Source organism: Prionailurus bengalensis, chromosome C1 (assembly GCF_016509475.1).
Source record: "Prionailurus bengalensis isolate Pbe53 chromosome C1, Fcat_Pben_1.1_paternal_pri, whole genome shotgun sequence".
NCBI classification, from domain to species: domain Eukaryota; kingdom Metazoa; phylum Chordata; class Mammalia; order Carnivora; family Felidae; genus Prionailurus; species Prionailurus bengalensis.
Window position 1 is genome coordinate 167,518,972 of NC_057345.1, and position 18,383 is coordinate 167,537,354.

Below are 18,383 nucleotides of genomic sequence, written 5' to 3' on the forward strand. Positions count from 1 at the left end.
GCTTATATGATATTTAACCTGGTGGAGAGGTTATGCTTATTTTAAGTAGTGATGCCATGACCTTTTGCAGAAAATACTGAGCTTTAAGGTATAACTATATGGACTTTGTCCTGTACTATGGTCTGACCTGGATAATTCATTCAGTGATAGAGCACTTTCACATACCTTACTTTATTTTATCCTCACAATAATATCTGAGCCCGCTAGAACTGATACCAGTCTCCCCATTTTAAAGGAGAGATACCCGAGGCTCAGATTGGTTAAAAGGCTTGCTCAGAATAATACAGCAAGCAACAACCCCAAGGCTAAAGTCAAAACCTGCTGGGCTACCATTTATATATATGAAACACAAGACATAAGCTATTCCATAGTATTTTGAGAAATACTTCAATCCTTTTTTATCTTCATCCTGGTGTTACAAAGGCACTTCATATAAATGGCTGAAGGATGAAACTTAGGAAAATGTATTCATCATATTTAGCTTGGCAGAATATCTATATGAAAATTATGATCTTTGGGGCGCCTGGGTAGCTCAGTCAGTTTTGCGTCTGACTTTGGCCCAGGTCATGATCTCACGGCTCGTGAGTTTGAGCCCCACGTAGGGCTCTGTGCTGTGAGCTCAGAGTCTGGAGCCTGCTTCAGATTCCACGTCTCCCTCTCACTCTCCCCTCCCCTGCTCATTCTCATTCTCTCTCTCTCTCTCAAAAATAAACATTAAAAAAATTAAAAAGAAAGAAAATTATGATGTTTAATAAAATTATAGGCAACTGGGTAGAACTTCTGTGGCAGTACTGGGACAATAGTTTCTTTTAACTTTGTTCTTGAATACTGTTTTGCATCCAGTGAAAAGTGGATATCAGTGTTCTTGAACATTTTTAGAAATAAAAATGTGCCACTCTATTCTATAAATATAATTTTTCCTAAACCCAATTCCACCACAATTTGTCTGGATGAAAATGTTTATGGATGAAGAATGTGCATTCACTTAGGGGAAGTATACCTTTGGGTGGTGGAGGTTCCATTTTTTTAGGAGCAGGAACAGGGACTTTCTTCTCTGGTACAGGTTTCTTTGGCACTTCAGGCACTTAAAAACATTCATTTAAGACATTAAAAATCACAGGCACAGTACTATATATATAACAAAAAGACAAATGAGAATAAGACCACAAACGACTAAATAACATTGCATGTCATGAAATCCGAAAAGACATTCAGATCATTTACGATAGACACACATGACAGACACAACAATAAAGGCACACACGTCTGGAACGCTTTCTAAGATTCAGATGGTAGAAAACATAAAGAATGAAGTAGTATAGATAAGACTGGAGATGAATACGAAAGATGGAAAGGCAGAATGCAACACAAAAGAGGCCTTGATGACTCCAAGAAGAGTTGCTATACCTCGTGCAGGTACTGGCACCTTAGGTTTAATTTCTGGAAGAACTTCCTCTTCTTCAGGTACAACTTCTTCCTCAGGTATGAATTCTTCCTCCTCAGGAGGAACTTCTTCTTCTTCAGGAGCAATTTCTTCTTCAGGAGCGACTTCTTCTTCCTCAGGTAGAAACTCCTCTTCCTCAGGTAGAACTTCCTCTTCCTCAGGTAGAACTTCCTCTTCAGGAGCAATTTCTTCTTCGAATGGGACTTCTTCTTCCCGAGGTAGAGCTACAGGAACTGGAACTGGCTCGCGTTTCTTGGATATCACTTTAAAGATATTTATTCAATCGTACAAGTGTCACTTTTACGTACACTATTCATAACAATGGGATAACATGAAAAGCAAATATTCTGTTATCATAGAGCATCGATTGTCTCAAATTCAATGTCCTTAAGCATTAATTGTAATTAGTGAGGCAGTATAATACCAGTTAGTTTTCCTTTTTGCCCTGTTTCTGTAAGAAACTAATGTACCTTTGGGTGGTGGAGCTTCCACTTTTTTCGGAACAGGTGTTGGTTTCTTTTCTTCTGGGATGAGCTTCTTGGGCACCTCTGGCACTTTAAAAATATTATTTGTCTTTAAGAATGTGTTCTTTTATGTTTTGGAGCAACGAATATGAAAATAATCACAAATACCTGACTTTTACATTTCTAATCAACAAGGTGTTAAAACATGCAATATTATGGGGGAAGGTGTATGTGAATATACATAACTGAAACCCACACTTAAATGATGAAGTGATGTACCTTTTGCGGGTGGAGCTTCTACTTTCTTAGGTACAGGAACTGGCACCTTCTTCTCAGGCACAGGCTTCTTGGGCACTTCTGGCACTTTAAAGAAATTATTTAGAGAAAAATGTTACATGACATAAAATTTTGAGTTTAAGCATAGTCTCAAAAAAGATTAATAAAATTATAACCAAGGCATTTCAAGAGCATTTTATCTTTAAAATAAAATTTTTTCTTTTCCATGAAGGAATATTAAACAGTTGCATCCCCAAAGAGCATAGAATTGAACTGGTTAATTTTTCCTTATATGCAAATGTGAAATAAAAACATTTTGCAAGTTCATGTACCTTTGGCAGGTGGAGCTTCCACCTTTTTAGGAGCTGGTACTGGTACTTTCTCCTCTGGTACAGGTTTCTTGGGTACTTCAGGAACTTTAAAGATATCAAGTAGGATTAGTGTCAAATTCTTCACCCATCGATAAGGACCCAACAATTTTAGGACTTAACTGAAGCATCATATAATTTTACTTTAAGAATGAAAATACTAACAGCCACAAAATAAAGGCAAGGAGAGAAACAAAATTTAAATAGAGAACACTGAGAAAACACAGACTGGTGATAAAGACAACACACAATGCCTGGTAAAGGGTGATCTTGTCCATTTTGGTATTATAAGAATTTACCTTACAGTAAGAACTTTCCACTAAAGACAAAGAGCCAAGCATTTAGCATCAGCATGCTTTGATGGCAAAATTTAGAGATGAATACATGGTAAACTGCTTTTATGACCAGTTGGGAGGCCCTTGTCTTGTTAATATTGTCATGGGGAAAGAAGTTTTGTCAAGTTATACTACGTGAATAAATTATTACATTATCCCACTGATGGATTATAAAGAGATGTACCTTTAGCTGGTGGAGGCTTCTCTTTTTTAGGAATGGGCACAGGAACCTTCTCCTCTGGCTTCTTAGGAATCTCAGGCACTTTAAAGATATTGTTTATTGGTAAGTTCTAACTACTAGTAACAACACATCTGTATAAAGCACAATTAACATTTCTAACAACAGAGAACAACACACACAAAGTTGTGAACTCAGAAGATATTCATATGGAGATTAAGGCTTTTCTATGGTCATGTTATGAATGGTGGTATACCTTTTGCTGGTGGGGCTTCCTTCTTTTTGGGAACAGGAACAGGTTTCTTCTCTTCTGGAACAGGTTTCTTGGGTATCTCGGGCTCTTTAAAGATATTATTAAGAATTTTGGGAATGTTGCATACAAGATATAAAATGTGAAAAGTAACTGCAGAAATCATACTTCGGCATAAGTGTCTGTTTCTAAAATAAGCAGAATTGGTCATCGGTGCTAATAAGCCCCAGAGTCTGACCAAATGAGACACCTAAACTCTAGAGATGCTGCTGTGTATCCCTTTGTCAAGAGACATAATCTACCTTTGACCGGTATCACTGGTACCACTTCTTCTTCAGTTATGAGTTCCTCTTCTTCATGAAGGTACTCTTCTTCCTCTTCATAATATTCCTCTACTTGGGTGACAACTTCCTCTTCAAAGGCAATCTCTTCTGGTTCTCGTCTTTTGGGTACTTCTGGCACTTTAAAGATATTATCTTTAGGTTTGACATTTACCAATTACTCAAGGAAATTAAGACACATAGGAACATAGCCATTTGTAACAGAAGAAAGATCAGGCTTTATCTTTCCCAGAGAAGAGTTTCACATGTAGAACTGAACATGACTTTTACAACAAAGAAGACAACACATTAAAAAGAATATTAGGTACCTCTAACAGGTGCTGTTACTTCTTTTTTAGCAACAAGTACTTTTTCTTCTGTGACAACTTTCTTGGGCTTCAAGGGCACTTGAAATTTAAGGAGATTTATTGTCAGAAACAGGCTACCTAGCCAATGCTTGCTTTGTCAGACTTTAAGCAGACAGAATAATTTTACAAGTCTTTCATGTGATAGATATAAAACTGTTCATTTTTAAGAAGCTTTATATGTTCCATGGAAATGCTTCTGAACCTCACTGGGATAAAAACGGACAAAAATACTCAAGTAAGTTTGACGTAGCAGAACCCAGATGTGAAATTATGTTTAGTGTTCAGGTATCTCTGCTTGTAGGAAACATCCTTTACTGAAAAGCTAAATTTGCCTCTGGGTAAGTATGCTTTCTGAAAGTGCAGAGAAATTACTTCATACTTAGAAAAAAAAAAAAAGGACTAGGCACTGAGTTAGATTTTTTGTTTTTAAGCCTTTAAAATAAGTTTAGAATGAATAAACAGGTATTAAACCGTGGTCAACACTGTTATATCATTATATCAATTTAGATAAGTTAGGAATGTGTCAAATGGTTACCAATTTTAAATCCAAGTATTCTATTTTAAATATATTGTAGCCACAGCTGTTGTATCATAGGCTAAGGATACATTTCCAAACAACTTTTTGTTTTATAGGCAACATTATCTACTTATCCTATGTTGACAGATTTTTCTATCTAATAAATCCCGATGATAAAAGACATACAAAAACAAAATGAAGCAAAACATAGCTACCTTAATTTTAAAAGAGACATTATAAAAGATCACAATTTTGGAAGGAAATCATTATACCTTTAACAGCTGGCTCAGCCACCTGCTCTTTTTCACGTTTGGTAACTGAAATGTGTATTTTTTCCTCAACAAGTTTCTTTGGTTCTTCAGGCACTTCGAAGACATTAATTATTGAAGAACATTAAAACCAACCACACAAATACCATATAAATAAAAAATACACAAAAACTGTGAAATGTAAGAATCAGGGCCACAACACATTCAGTAAAAACAAAAAACAGCAGACAAGGTAGTAAGACACATTTATAGAACATAGGTAACAAAGATGTTTCTTGTAGTTATCACTCTGCAAAGTACCTTTGGGTGGTGGAGGTTTGAGTTTCTTGGGAATGGGCACTGGTACTTTTTCTTCAGGGACAGGTTTCTTCGGCACTTTAAAATATCAATATTAACAGATTTAAAAACCAGATTTCTCAAGAGTAGTAAGAACAAAAAGAAACACAATGTACAACATAATACCGCCCCCCCATACACACACACAATTTGTACGTTGCCACTTCAACAAGTGTGTATAGCATGACAGACATGTAGGAAACATGGGTCTCTTAGAACTGATAATATTTTTTCTCACTGTACCTTTGGTTGGTGGGGCCTTTGGCTTTTTGGGAACTGGTTCTTCTTGGACAGGCTTTACTGGGAGAGGCTTCTCGGGTTCTTTAAAAGTACACACAGGGTATTTAATGTTAGACTTTGGAACATAAATAAAACATGCTACTGCCTAAATGGACTCAAAGAATTAAAGTAATATATCTTTTATTTACAGTGTAGCCATAGCCTCTAGAGCTGAATGAGAATCACAGGTTCAAGGAGATTAAGGCCTCAAAGCCCTAAACCAGCTTACAGTGCCCTTTCCTCCTGGCTCTTAGGCCACTGTAACTTTCTCTTACATATTAACATTTTCATTTCACTTCAGGTAGAAAAAAATCATGGTTAAGACTTCTTTCTAAATAATGTTGGCTTTTAATGCTATCTGTACAACCACATAGAATGTTCTCAAAGTTAAGCTACGAAGTATCAGAGATTGGGTACATGAAATAATAATATTGATTCATTTCAACATTCCAGTAGGAACTTAATTCTTTGAGTAAAATAAAGAAATTGCAGCTGAAGTTATACTCAACAAATCTGATCTTCATTAGATATAACATAACTGCTTGTGTGAGCCTCCTCTGTCTTTACTTCTGAAGCAGTTTTGTCAAGTTTTTTTTTTAATATGAAATTTATTGTCAAATTGGTTTCCATACAACACCCAGTGCTTATCCCAACAGGTGCCCTCCTCAATACCCATCACCCACCCCCCATCAACCCTCAGTTTGTTCTCAGTTTTTAAGAGTCTCTTATGGTTTGGCTCCCTCCCTCTCTAACTTTTTTTTCCTTCCCCCCTCCCCCCCCCATGGTCTTAAGTTTCTCAGGATCCACCTAAGAGTGAAAACATATGGTACCTGTCTTTCTCTGTATGACTTATTTCACTTGTCAAGTTTTGATGATGCGAACCCATCTTTTGAGTTTTACATCAAATGGAAAACATTTTTTTTACAAATATTTTTGACTCATGGAAAATACATTTTTCAAAAGACTATTGCACTCGATAATAACACATTTTAGAATAAGATATTCAGAAATTTCTGATCATGTATTACAATGATCATGGGCCCTTGCAGATAAACTCTTAACCCTTTTGAGAAAGAAACTTAGGGACATTTGCTATTTTGTGTCTAAGCAAAACTGAGGGGGAAATAGGTTAGTCTCAGAACCAAAGTTGAATAGTAACCTTAAGATTTATGGAGATTTTTTTCTAAAAGTTACCGAAGAACCAAAAAGTCCTGAATTTGTCAAATGAAGTAAAATTCTTTGCAAATGTCTTTGGGCATCCAAACTTCTATCCCGTTCTAATGGAATCTGAAAGTATTTAATGTGGTGTCAGGTGTGCAGTTTTGCTCATACCTGTGACATATTCTTCATGCTCTTTATACTCTTCATAATGCTCAAATTCACGTTCCTCATATTCTTCATATTGGTCATATTCTTCTGTTGGCTCATACTCCTCAAATTCTTTATAATCATATTCCTCATATTCTTCATATTCCTCTTCCCGTTCTACCGAAACGGTTTCTTCTTCTTGAGTGTAAGACCATTCTTTCTCTTCAGTTACAGTTACTTCTAGAATAATATTGACAACAGGCAGCATTTTACTTCAAGCCCATTTAGGAGTGATAGTGACGATGCACTTTGATTTCATTCTTATGTGATGGATTCATGCACTGGTTATGGGAGACCCTGACTGTCCTTTCTTCCTCAAGGTATTAAAGAATGTACATTTTTCTCTCTATGATTACAAATGTTAGATGTCCTGCCATAAGTCAACATAAGCCAGTAAAGGTGGGAGTCAAATTAGGAAGTAGCAGGCAAAAAGCTGTATAGTTTTTTATTTAGTCAAAGCTCAACATACCTTTCACGGGAGGAGCTTCTCTTTTTGGAACTTCAACGGATACCTTTTCTTCTTTAACAGCTCTTTTTCTGATTTCAGTGACTTTAAAAAGAGTAATTATTAAAAGTGAATTACAGGATTTTGAATATGTACATGTTAAGAGCTACTGTGTATGAACCATCACAGACAAAGACAACCATCATCATGCTCGTCATTATTTCTCATTCACATGGCAAGAAAAAATCAATAGAGTGGGAAATAAACATGGTCTATGATACAAAGGAATACTTTTTCCTAACCTGCTTAATGTTTCAAAGATATTGAATGCCTTTAAGAAGGTCAGGGAGTGTTTATAAGAGACTTCAAAAAGACACCCAGCCAGCATAAACAATGACTAGCGAACAAGCATTAGGCAGAAGCTTGAGTCACATAAGTAGTGTCTTCGCCTGAATTCTTTTTTTTTTTAAATTTTTTAATGTTTATTTATTTTTGAGACAGAGAGAGACAGAGCATGAACGGGGGAGGGGCAGAGAGAGAGGGAGACACAGAATCCGAAGCAGGCTCCAGGCTCTGAGCCATCAGCCCAGAGCCCGATGCGGGGCTCGAACTCACGGACTGTGAGATCGTGACCTGGGCTGAAGTCAGACACTTAACCGACTGCGCCACCCAGGCGCCCCCGCCTGAATTCTAAAGTGTTCTCAATAAGCTCCACTGGCACCATGTAGAAAATCCAGGCTTTAAAAAATTTGAAGTTTTGTCAAAGACTGCCACAGAACACAATCATTTCGGCAGATGAGTTTAGTATACAGACAATAACATATTAGAAGACGAGTCCATTTTGAGGGAAAGTACACGTTTGGGGGAGCTTTGCACTTTTGCGGAAAAGAAGGAAGAGAGTATTTTCTGGTATCAGAAATGTTGAGTTTTGAAGTGACAGGATATAGCGTGTGCATACGACTTACTTTATAATAAAGTATTCAGATTGTTTTCTCTAAAGATCCCAATTCCTCTAGGTTAATTTCAGTACCTGCATGCTTCTTTCGAGTTTTGAAAAAAGTTGGTGTACCTTTTGCTGGTGGTTCCTCCTCTCTTTTAGGTTTGAGTTTTGGAATTTTTTCTTCTGGAACAGCTCTCTTGGGCTCCGCGGGCACTTTAAAGACAGATTTCACTTTAAAGACTTGTTTCCCTCATTCAAACCTCCAAAAGTCAGTCAGAGAATAGTAACTCAAACATAAAAGACTTGACATTTGCGTTATTTCAAACATACAAAACAACTAGAGCAACAAGAACAACGAACAACACCCATATACCCAGTGCATTTGGTAAAGAGAATAGATTAAATACAATATTCTGTGTATTGAAAGGTCTCATGTACCTCTTGCTCTTGGAGGCTCTTCTTTTTTAGTCACAGCAACGTGAACTTTTTCTTCCTGAGTAATTTCCACGTGCCTCTCAGTCACTTGAAAGATAATTTTAGGATTTGGGAGTTAAATTACTTACTTAACGTGGATTTTTTTTTTTTTTGTATTGGCCAGAAAGTACTGTGATTTTAGACTATGACAATTCACAACACACACACCAATAAACGTCACAACAGGTTAATACTCCACCCATAGATAAGGCAATAATACACCACTGCCTCCGACATACACCAGTAACCCCCCCACACAAGGTGTGAGCCAAGGTCAGCAGCGAGAGGATGAAAAGACAAGACACGGTTCTTGTTTTTGTGCTGGAGAATTTCATTTACCTTTGGTTGGGGGAGGTTCTTCTTTCTTAACCACTTTGGGAGGAACCCTTTTTTCTGGAACTGGCTTCTTTGGCTCTTCTGGCACTTAAAAGATATCAAGCAACACAATCAAGCACACAACGTGGAAAATCTTAAACACAGGCACACGTTTTCTTGTTAGTGTTACACAAATCTGAAGAACGTACCAGTTTACGATGAAAAAGACAGACATTGTGCAAGAAAGAATAAAATAAAGCCAATATACCTTTAGCTGGCGGCACCTTTTCCTTTTTAGGAACTGCAGCAGGGATTTTCTTTTCTGGCACAGTTTTCTTAGGTGCCTCAGGAACTTTAGAAAGATGAGGTTTAAGAACATCAGTTTGCATTACAGATAAAGTGACATGTGGGGCTTCGCTTTTTGTAAAGACCATACGTACACACAAACATTAATGACTGAATCAGCAAAGATGTTGATACACGTGTGAGGAAAACATTCAGGCAGTCCTCAGAGGCTTTATAGCTATTAAAGCAAAGGGTATCATATTCTTTGAGAGAGAACTATACCTTCAGCTGGTGGAGGCTCCTCTACCTTAGCAGGAATTTTCGGTTTCAGCACAATCTTCTTCTCATGCTTCTCAAGCACTTGAAAAGATTACAAAATACACGTGTAGAAATGCCCAGATTCCTTTTTTTTTAAACTGTTTATTTATTTTTGAAAGAGAGAGAGCACACAAATGGGGAGGTGCAAAGAGAGAGGGAGACAGAGAATCCGAGCAGACTCTGTGCTGTCAGTGCAGAGCCCAATGTGGGGCTCAGTCTCACAAACCATGAGATCATGACCTGAGCTGAAACCAACAGTCAGGTGCTTAAGTGACTGAGCCACCCAGGTGCCCCCAGATTTCTTTTCGATAAAAATATATGGAATCTTTTTACCTAGACGTGATGGCTATCAATACTTGCAATGCAAGTGATAAACTAACCACAAGAGGACATAAAGAATGGGACAAGCCAAACACACGTGGGGCTCAAATTAACACAAGAGTCGGTGTACCTTCGGCAGGTTCGGCCTCCACTCTCTTAGAAATAATGTGCATCTTTTCTTCCACGACATATTCCTCAGGCTCTTCCATCACTTTAAAGACATCAGTTTTAAAGAAAAGTTGTAGTGCTTTTCAAGTTTAACTTCAGCTGTAATTTATTACTTCAAAGAGCAATTAAAATAATAAAAAGTTTAACACGTGCCAGACCCCCGATTGTTCCCATTTAAGATACCCAAAGAAGTGCATTTTAGTCAAAGCATGTGCCTCAATGAAGCATGTGAAAAATAAGTTTCAATAATTTAATTTTCAAGTGTATCATAAAGATAATAATGCTTGTATTCACAGGAAGAACAGGACAAGTACACGACATAAAAAACAATCCTAGTGGCTAAATTAATAAGAACACAAGCATTTGAAGATAGGTTTCAAAAATAACAGAGCACTCTAGGTTTGAAGGCTTCAGGGCAGAAACATACACTTGAGGAATCATAAATGGGTTTATAAAAAAGCCTGTATTACATATGAAAAACCTACTGAGGACTTGGAAACTGGGTGGTGTATTTTTTTCCATCTTTGTGGGGACAGGTATGGTAGAAGAGACAGGTGATATGATTTTTGAATCTATGTGTATAGTATTAATTATAGAATAGAATCTAGTTATAGACACATCTCTTTACACTAAAAGCCAACTTAACAGACTACCCATCCTCTCCCTAAATCTTCCAGGCTTAATGAAAACTTAAGAACATCATAGAACATCTCTCTTTTTAACTAGAGTCCATATACAGAAAGAGATTTATAATGTGTACTGTCAAAAGTTGAAATCAGATTCATGCAGTGAGAACTTTCTTTTTTTTTTTAACGTTTATTTATTTTTGAGACAGAGATAGAGCATGAATGGGGGAGGGTCAGAGAGAGGGAGACACAGAATCTGAAACAGGCTCCAGGCTCTGAGCTGTCAGCACAGAGCCCAACGTGGGGCCCGAACTCACGGACCGCGAGATCATGACCTGAGCCGAAGTCAGCCGCTTAACCGACTCAGCCACCCAGGCGCCCCGAGAGCTTTCTTTATACACATGTTATGTTTGGTTTCCCAAACATGTCTAAAAGGGATGGGACCCTCTTTGATCTATTAGATTCCTGACTTACACCCAACACCATGGCCTTTCCCAGGAAGCACAACAGAACCGGTGGGCTTCCTCTTGGGACTCATGTCCCGTCTTGCTCTGCTCCAAGCCATTCTGTTATGATTGCCCCTGGGAATTTTATGTAAGAAGTGGGGCACATTTATTAGCCAGAAATGCACTCTCAAGGGCATCTACATATAGAATTCTATTTATCTTTTTATTAGAAAAAGGGTCAATTTGTTACAGAGCTTACTGATTTTTCTTTAAAGCAGAGCTATGTCGGAACTTTCTCAAGGAAGTTCTTTCAGATATATAGCTTCAGCCAGGGTGCTGCACTTTAACAGTAAACCTAGTGGTATCTTACTCATTGAAAAGGACTGAAATAAAGCTTATTGTTCAATCCTTATGAAGCAATAGAGAACTAGCATTATAGGTATGGGGACATCTGAATAGTTAATTCAATCAAAGATATTACGTCATTGTTTTCTCCACACATGAAATATAAGAAAAGCCTATGTGTTCAGTGCTTCACTATCAAACATGGCCTTGACTTCTGGAATATAATAACACAATTTCTTATTCATTTAAAAACTGTGAGTTGTGCTATCAACACTGCTTTATGTTACCCATGTTTTAGACATTAGACTACCAGGTGAAGTTTATGCTAGCCCACCGTGCTGAAATCGAGTCCTGTCTACTGAAAGGATACATGTGTATGGCGATACGTGCACCATGAGTAACCTATAAATATGAAGCCTTTTCTCTCCCCCTTACCTATAGCCAAGTAAGAGAGGATGGACAAGAAATACATTGGATGTTTACTCTAAGCCCTGCTCCTGAATCTTGCGTTTTGATCAACAGATACATCTAATGAGGCCCACAGATGCTCACTGAATTTGTGTCACTTTCATTAATCTGAGAAACAATCTGTGAAAGAAAACAGCCCATCAAGACTCCAGATCATCTCTGGATCAGGGCATTGTTTACCTTCATATTCTGTAACTTCCACTTCCTCCTCCTCCTCCTCTCTTTCCTCTTCTCTATAAACTGAAACGGACACTCTTTCCTCTTCTGCTGAATAACTCCACTCCTCCTCTGCAGATATTTTAAAAGATAATATTTAATTTAAATTTAGTCTCCTGAAATACTGGTAATAGCCATATGTTCCCTACAGATAGATAATGGTCCTTCTCTCTGCTGAGGGCATGGCTTCATAGTGCTTCCCTCATTACATGGAAGTGAGAGCTGATTTAAGATAAGAGAACAGTACAGCCCAAGACTGAGAAGAACATTCAGATGATGTCCAAGTGTGGCCACTTTGGACAATTATCACATTTTCAGCACCCCATTCACTGTCTTGGAATGATTTAGGACCAATGCAGACACAAAAGACTCAGTCTCAGAAAGCTATGGCATGTAGACACCGATAAGGACAACTTGTAAGGTAAACAGTCACATCTGGAAAGAAGGACATTGAGGAAACACACACACCCATTTCCCCCCTCACTTCTGATTATATACCTTCATGTCGCATGACTTCCACTCTTTGAGGAACTGCAACAGATAGTTTTTCTTCGGCAGCAAATCTTTTTTCTTCTACCACAGTTTTCTTAGAAACTTCAGCTTTAAAAAAGCATTAAAGTTGAAGTTTAAATTTTAAGAATCTTAATAATTTTCTCTCCCTAGGAGTTTGGGTAATAAATACACAATATACCGTTCTCACTAACACAATGGGAAAACAAGTTACGTAACATATCACAAGGATGTACACTTAACAATTCAATCAGAAGAGAGACAGAGGGTCACGCAGAAAGACACGTGATGGAACAAAGGAAGAATTCACAAGCTAAAAGATTTTTGTCAAATCCTACCTCGGGGAGGAGGAGCTTTCTTAGCGACAGGAACTGGCACAGGAACTTTTTCTTCAGGGACGGGTTTCTTACGTAGAGCTGGCACTTTAGAAACATGTACTTTTAGAACCTCAGAGTCATCTCACCGAAGGCCAACCCCAAACACAGATATACACCCACAATGCACTCAATATCACAGAACTAACAAAACTATCATTTGCCTTGTCACATAATATTATGTAAGATGGTTCTTGGAAAGAGAGAGAGGCGATACCTTTTGGTGGTGGAACTTCTTCCTCTTTTTGAGGAATGGGTCTTTTTTCTTCAGGAACTTTCTTCTTTGGTATTTCTGGCACTTAAAGAATAGTATTTGATTTTAAAATTCCCAGAACGGCAAAATAAATGAGCAACACAGAATTGGCATGCCCATGAAAGAAGACATGCAATTAAAGAAGCCTCAAGGAAAGACAAGGTTATTTATGAAGATGGAATTAAGTACCTGCTGGTGGTGGAGATTCTTCTCTTTGAGTAACAATGGTTATTTTTTCTTCTGTGACAACCCTCTTCTGTACTTCAGGAACTTGAAAAGACATGAATTTTTAGAAATGAATTTATATTTTCCCAAGTAGCTAATTTACAGCTATTTTGTAAAAGAGTAGGCAGGTGGACAGGCACTTTGTTGAATTATTACTCACACCATAAAACACTCATTTTGAATTAAAGTAACTGAACACATAAGGAAACACAAAAGTGTTTTGTACTCAAGACATAAAAATAGGGCTCCTTTACCACGCAAGACACTGTACCTTTAGCTGGTGGAACTTCCTTTTTCTTTGCGACAGGAACAGGAATCTTTTCTTCAGGGACCGGTTTCTTTGGCACCTCTGGGACTTAAAGTTTTTTAAACAGAACATTAGTTCAGACATATACCCCTTTTATGAATGGACATAGGCACATACACAAATCTTTAGTAGTTAATTAATGTTATAGAGTTTCGATGTATTGGCAAAATAACACAGAAAATTAGACTATAATGTTACAAAGGTCATGATGTGATAAATGCCACAAGTAGTGTTACAGAAGCATTCAAGCAATTAAAAGTGAGTTATATACACAAAAAGATATGTACATAACTTATTTACATATCGGTATGCTTTTGATAAAACAAACCAGTGACTACACAAACAATATAGTGTGTAGATATAGAATATAGCAAAGTGTCGTGATGTTTTGTATGGAGAAATGGAATCCATAATGACAATGGAGTTAATTTATCTAAGACTATCTTAGACTAAGACATATTTAGAATAATTGTATCTACATGTTAGCATTTTTTTCCCATCTCTCTTCTGATTTTGTTTGTTTTTGATGCAACCGTAGTGTGTTGAAAAATCAGGAAACACTCATTCTAGAGTAAATTGGCTTCTCCATCTGATATCCATGTGTCAATGGCTTTGGGAGCTCTGTGTGTGAAATTTTGTGGGTATGTGCATATATTCTTTTCTCTAAGAGGCTTCATTGTTTTCAAAAGGATCTCTGACCCAAAAAGGTTAACAACAGTTTAGTTTATCTAAGTGTTGATGGTGTGGAATTTTTAACCAGCAGATGTATTTTATTTTAACAGGATGCATTACCAGCAATAATTGTTTCCATTTCAAACAGGATAGCAGTTTTTGTGAACTCCTGCACTTCTCTACTTGCATTTGTAACATCTCGATGTAATTATACAGATACACATTTCTGTCTGTATATATTATCTATATATGGGTGTTTATGCATATCTATATATGTTACTATGTGTATTTATTTCAATGGTGAGACATGTCTCTGTGTCTCCTTCAGGAGTGATCAAGTGGCTTTGGTATGAGTATTGGTTTTAGTAATATGATCTTTTAATATATTTTATCTTCATATACTCATTATATTTTAATGATTAGATAATCAGAAATCATTTTACAAATCATTCGATTAAAAAAAAAAAGACCCAGAATTCTGAAACAGTCAAGAGTTTGAGAAAGAGGAGAAACAGATTTGATTCAGGAAGAAACTGGACAATGGAAGTCAGGCAAAATGGGAACATGATGATTTCAGTAAGCCTAAATTGGATGCTACTGAATTCTTGCTGAATCTCTCTGTAACAGACCAGATGTGTGCAGTCTGTAGTTTCACTGCATCCATAAAGTCTGTCTTATACCACCACCCACCCCCACAAAACAAACCAAATTCAAAAGCAAAGTAAAGGATTAACACATCGAATCCAAACATACCTAGACCAAAAGGCCTCTGACTAGGTAATAGATAATCGTAACATTTATGGCAAATACTGACATTCAATTAAAGTCGGGAAACACGGTGAAAGTACATGTCGAAAAACAATGTTTCCCACTATTCTAGACTCACCACTATGGACTTTTCAGAAGACTGACAGTTACTAGCAGCATTGTACAATCTTTGTCTAGTTAATATTCAGTTCTGCCAAACACCGTCAGAAGGTTGCTACTCTTTGTCTCTCATTATAACTCATGGAAGTGTTTTGTATTAAGAAAAACATCCCATATATAAGGGGTGAAAGAGTTTTTCTTCCAAACACGCCTGCTGAATACAAGTTTCACAAAATTTCTTCTTTCTCTGAGACAGGAAAGATATTAAAAATTTAAGACAGCAGTTTGACATAGTTACTTCTTTTAAGAACACTTTGGTGATGTCTTTGGGATGTTCAGTGTCATAAATAATGCATGCCAAGAGTACAGCCCTGGAAGGTGGTAAGCAAATGAAAAACACAAGGGGCATCTAAAAGACACAAAATACTAAGACAGCATAGCATGCGGTTGAAGACCACATAAAACAAAAGACTGGCATTTGAGGCAAAGGGTTGCCCCATGATCAGTTCTGGTGTACCTTTTGGGGGAGCAGCAGGTTCCTTTTTGGGTACAGGAACGGGCTTTTTCTCCTCTGGCACAGGTTTCTTGGGAACTTCAGGAACTTTAAAGATACCATTGTTGAAACAATGTTGAGAATTCGAGTCTCCTTCTGAGACATTTAAGATTATACTAAAGCATAAATCCTCAGTAAGAGTGTAAGAATTTAGGAAGTAATTAAACATGCTCTACTTGTGGTAGAAATGTATGCTAAATAAATCAGTACCATAGAGACACTACATACATTCCATGAAACAAAGACCCAGTTAGTATGGTCTAAATGTTACTGATACTTGTATAATACATTACCACAATTAATGAAATAAACATACACAGAACTAAATACATTACAAATGGTTGACAGATGCTGTTTCGTTAATACACAGATCCCATAGAAAAAGATACAAAAAAAAAAAAAACGACAGACATGGAGAAATTTTTTCCCCAAAATATTATTCTACCTTTGGCTGGTGGGGGCTCCACCTTTTTAGGAACGGGAACAGCAACCACTTCTTCTGGGACTGGTTTCTTAGGTGGCTCAGGGACTTTAAAAAAGAGTGCCATTTTTGAGAAATCTTGTGTTTTTACAACAAGGTATATGTGGTTGCAAGGTAGTGTTAAAATAAAGTGTAGACATTTCTCTTTTATGACAAACGAATGCAAGAAACTTCTACGTGAGAAACGAGTGTGAAGGGAACTGAAAATGTGGCTGTTAGTCACCTTCGACTGGACTGCAGGAGCCTCCACTTTCCTAGAAAGTGCCCCAGATGCCAGTCTTAGAAACTTTACATGTACAAAGTGACTGCATTATAATGATTGCATTAGATTATCTTAAATAGTTTTTGTATCCTAAATATGTAACGATTTGGGGAGGGGGTATGGGGGAAGGGGAGCCCTAATTTGTAGCAGCTGCCATTTTCCAATTTCTGTGATGGTGTAAACACTCCCTCCCTGGCTACTGAGCATGGTGACATTGTCATGGAGTTGGGAAGAGATGTGCAGTTGCTCACCGCAATCCAGTACTTTGACTACGTAGGCACAATAGATGGAAACAACCTCAGAGACAGAGATAATAATAATAAAGTGCAGTAAAAGTGGAAGCAGAGAGTTTTAACTATGATCATGGTTTTTAATATAATTTGTTTAATTGTAAGTTCATATAGTTTAACTTTCAGTCATGGAGGTAGTGCACACTGGGTCGCAGCATCCCTGAAACTTAACCATCAGCTCTGGGGGAGTTGGCATGAGCTGGCTCCAGGACATCAAATCTCTATTTCCAAAAAGCTGGTCGCTAGATTGTAAGGTCTCTGAAGCAGAGAACAGAGTTTCCATTTATGCTCATTCCTCTCTCTTGTGTGCTCCTCATGGTCTCCCATCCCCCTGTAATGTCCATTGTACACAGTGGCCATAGGTCTGCTGACCGTGTGACCAAATCCATTATGCAATATTAACATGTCCGGATGCTTGGATCTGCTATGGAAATTTTAAAAGATTTTAAACTTAGAAGGAATCACTAATACCTTTAGGTGGAGGCTCAGTCTTTTTGGAAACAGCAACATGAATTTTCTCTTCAGTAACAGTTTTCCTTTGTACCTCAGGGACTTTAAAAAAATGTACATTTTAATTACTGGTGTGCCATATTGTGGGAGGTAATTATAATTTACAAAGAATATTGAAATACGAATTAAAACAGAGACAATGTGCAATGAAAAGATGACAGAGAGCTACAAGGAGACAGAGATGCCTATGGAATCACAAGTTAGGTAAAAAGAAGAGGGATAAAAATTCATCTGACGCCCTTCCATCTGAGCCCCCAAATTCAAATGTGCCTTATACCTGTGACTGACACTTCCTCCTCTGTGTGAGAAGCAAAGAACATCTCTTCTTGTGAAATAACCATCTTCTTTGTATGCACAGCTGGGACTTCAAAGAGAGCATTTTACATTTAGTATTTGTTTTTCTAAGACAAGATACCAGATCAAATACATAGATTACATACTCTGTGTAAGTCTTTAGATACAGAACGAATGGGTTAATATGAGAGCTTGAGAATAAAGTCAGTATTGACAAGAAAACAAATCATGTTTTGATATATAAGGACAAACAACCCATGCAGCCTTTACCAAACATTATTAAGTGGGAATCAAATAGACACAACTTCTTCACACATAATGTGGTGCTTTTCCAAATCCATTACGGTTTCTTCACATGAACAAGAGGATGGGGAATATTATATGCAATGGGATGCATTGCATAGTAAAGTTAGAAGACTATTCATTAAACAAAGCCTTCCTTAGATTAAAAAAAATTATGTAATTTTAAAGCAAAATTAGAAACAAAGGGAATGTTATTATGTCCTTAAGTTATGCATTATGTGCAACTCGACATAAAATAAATATTGTATAAACATGTCTTCATGTTGGTAGTTTCAGGTTTGTGAATTGTTTAGTAATATATGTACACATATCCATAGACATAAATAAAAATGTTTAAAACTTG

General features: G+C 37.2%; 1 protein-coding gene across 1 annotated transcript in view; it reads right to left on the minus strand.

The window, feature by feature from the left end:
* Window positions 1–18,383, minus strand: part of TTN (titin) — a 278,672-nt gene that overhangs the window by 144,981 nt on the left and 115,308 nt on the right. Inside the window, 30 exon segments of the mRNA XM_043577187.1 lie at window positions 1,001–1,084; window positions 1,408–1,707; window positions 1,915–1,998; window positions 2,188–2,271; window positions 2,517–2,600; window positions 3,072–3,149; window positions 3,322–3,405; window positions 3,618–3,776; window positions 3,965–4,042; window positions 4,793–4,885; window positions 5,090–5,164; window positions 5,369–5,446; window positions 6,737–6,952; window positions 7,242–7,322; window positions 8,287–8,370; window positions 8,596–8,679; window positions 8,971–9,054; window positions 9,215–9,298; window positions 9,514–9,591; window positions 10,001–10,081; window positions 12,104–12,211; window positions 12,638–12,739; window positions 12,988–13,071; window positions 13,241–13,321; window positions 13,466–13,546; window positions 13,773–13,856; window positions 15,865–15,948; window positions 16,346–16,429; window positions 17,405–17,485; window positions 17,721–17,807. Of these exon segments, the coding sequence (XP_043433122.1) occupies window positions 1,001–1,084; window positions 1,408–1,707; window positions 1,915–1,998; window positions 2,188–2,271; window positions 2,517–2,600; window positions 3,072–3,149; window positions 3,322–3,405; window positions 3,618–3,776; window positions 3,965–4,042; window positions 4,793–4,885; window positions 5,090–5,164; window positions 5,369–5,446; window positions 6,737–6,952; window positions 7,242–7,322; window positions 8,287–8,370; window positions 8,596–8,679; window positions 8,971–9,054; window positions 9,215–9,298; window positions 9,514–9,591; window positions 10,001–10,081; window positions 12,104–12,211; window positions 12,638–12,739; window positions 12,988–13,071; window positions 13,241–13,321; window positions 13,466–13,546; window positions 13,773–13,856; window positions 15,865–15,948; window positions 16,346–16,429; window positions 17,405–17,485; window positions 17,721–17,807 (2,949 nt within the window).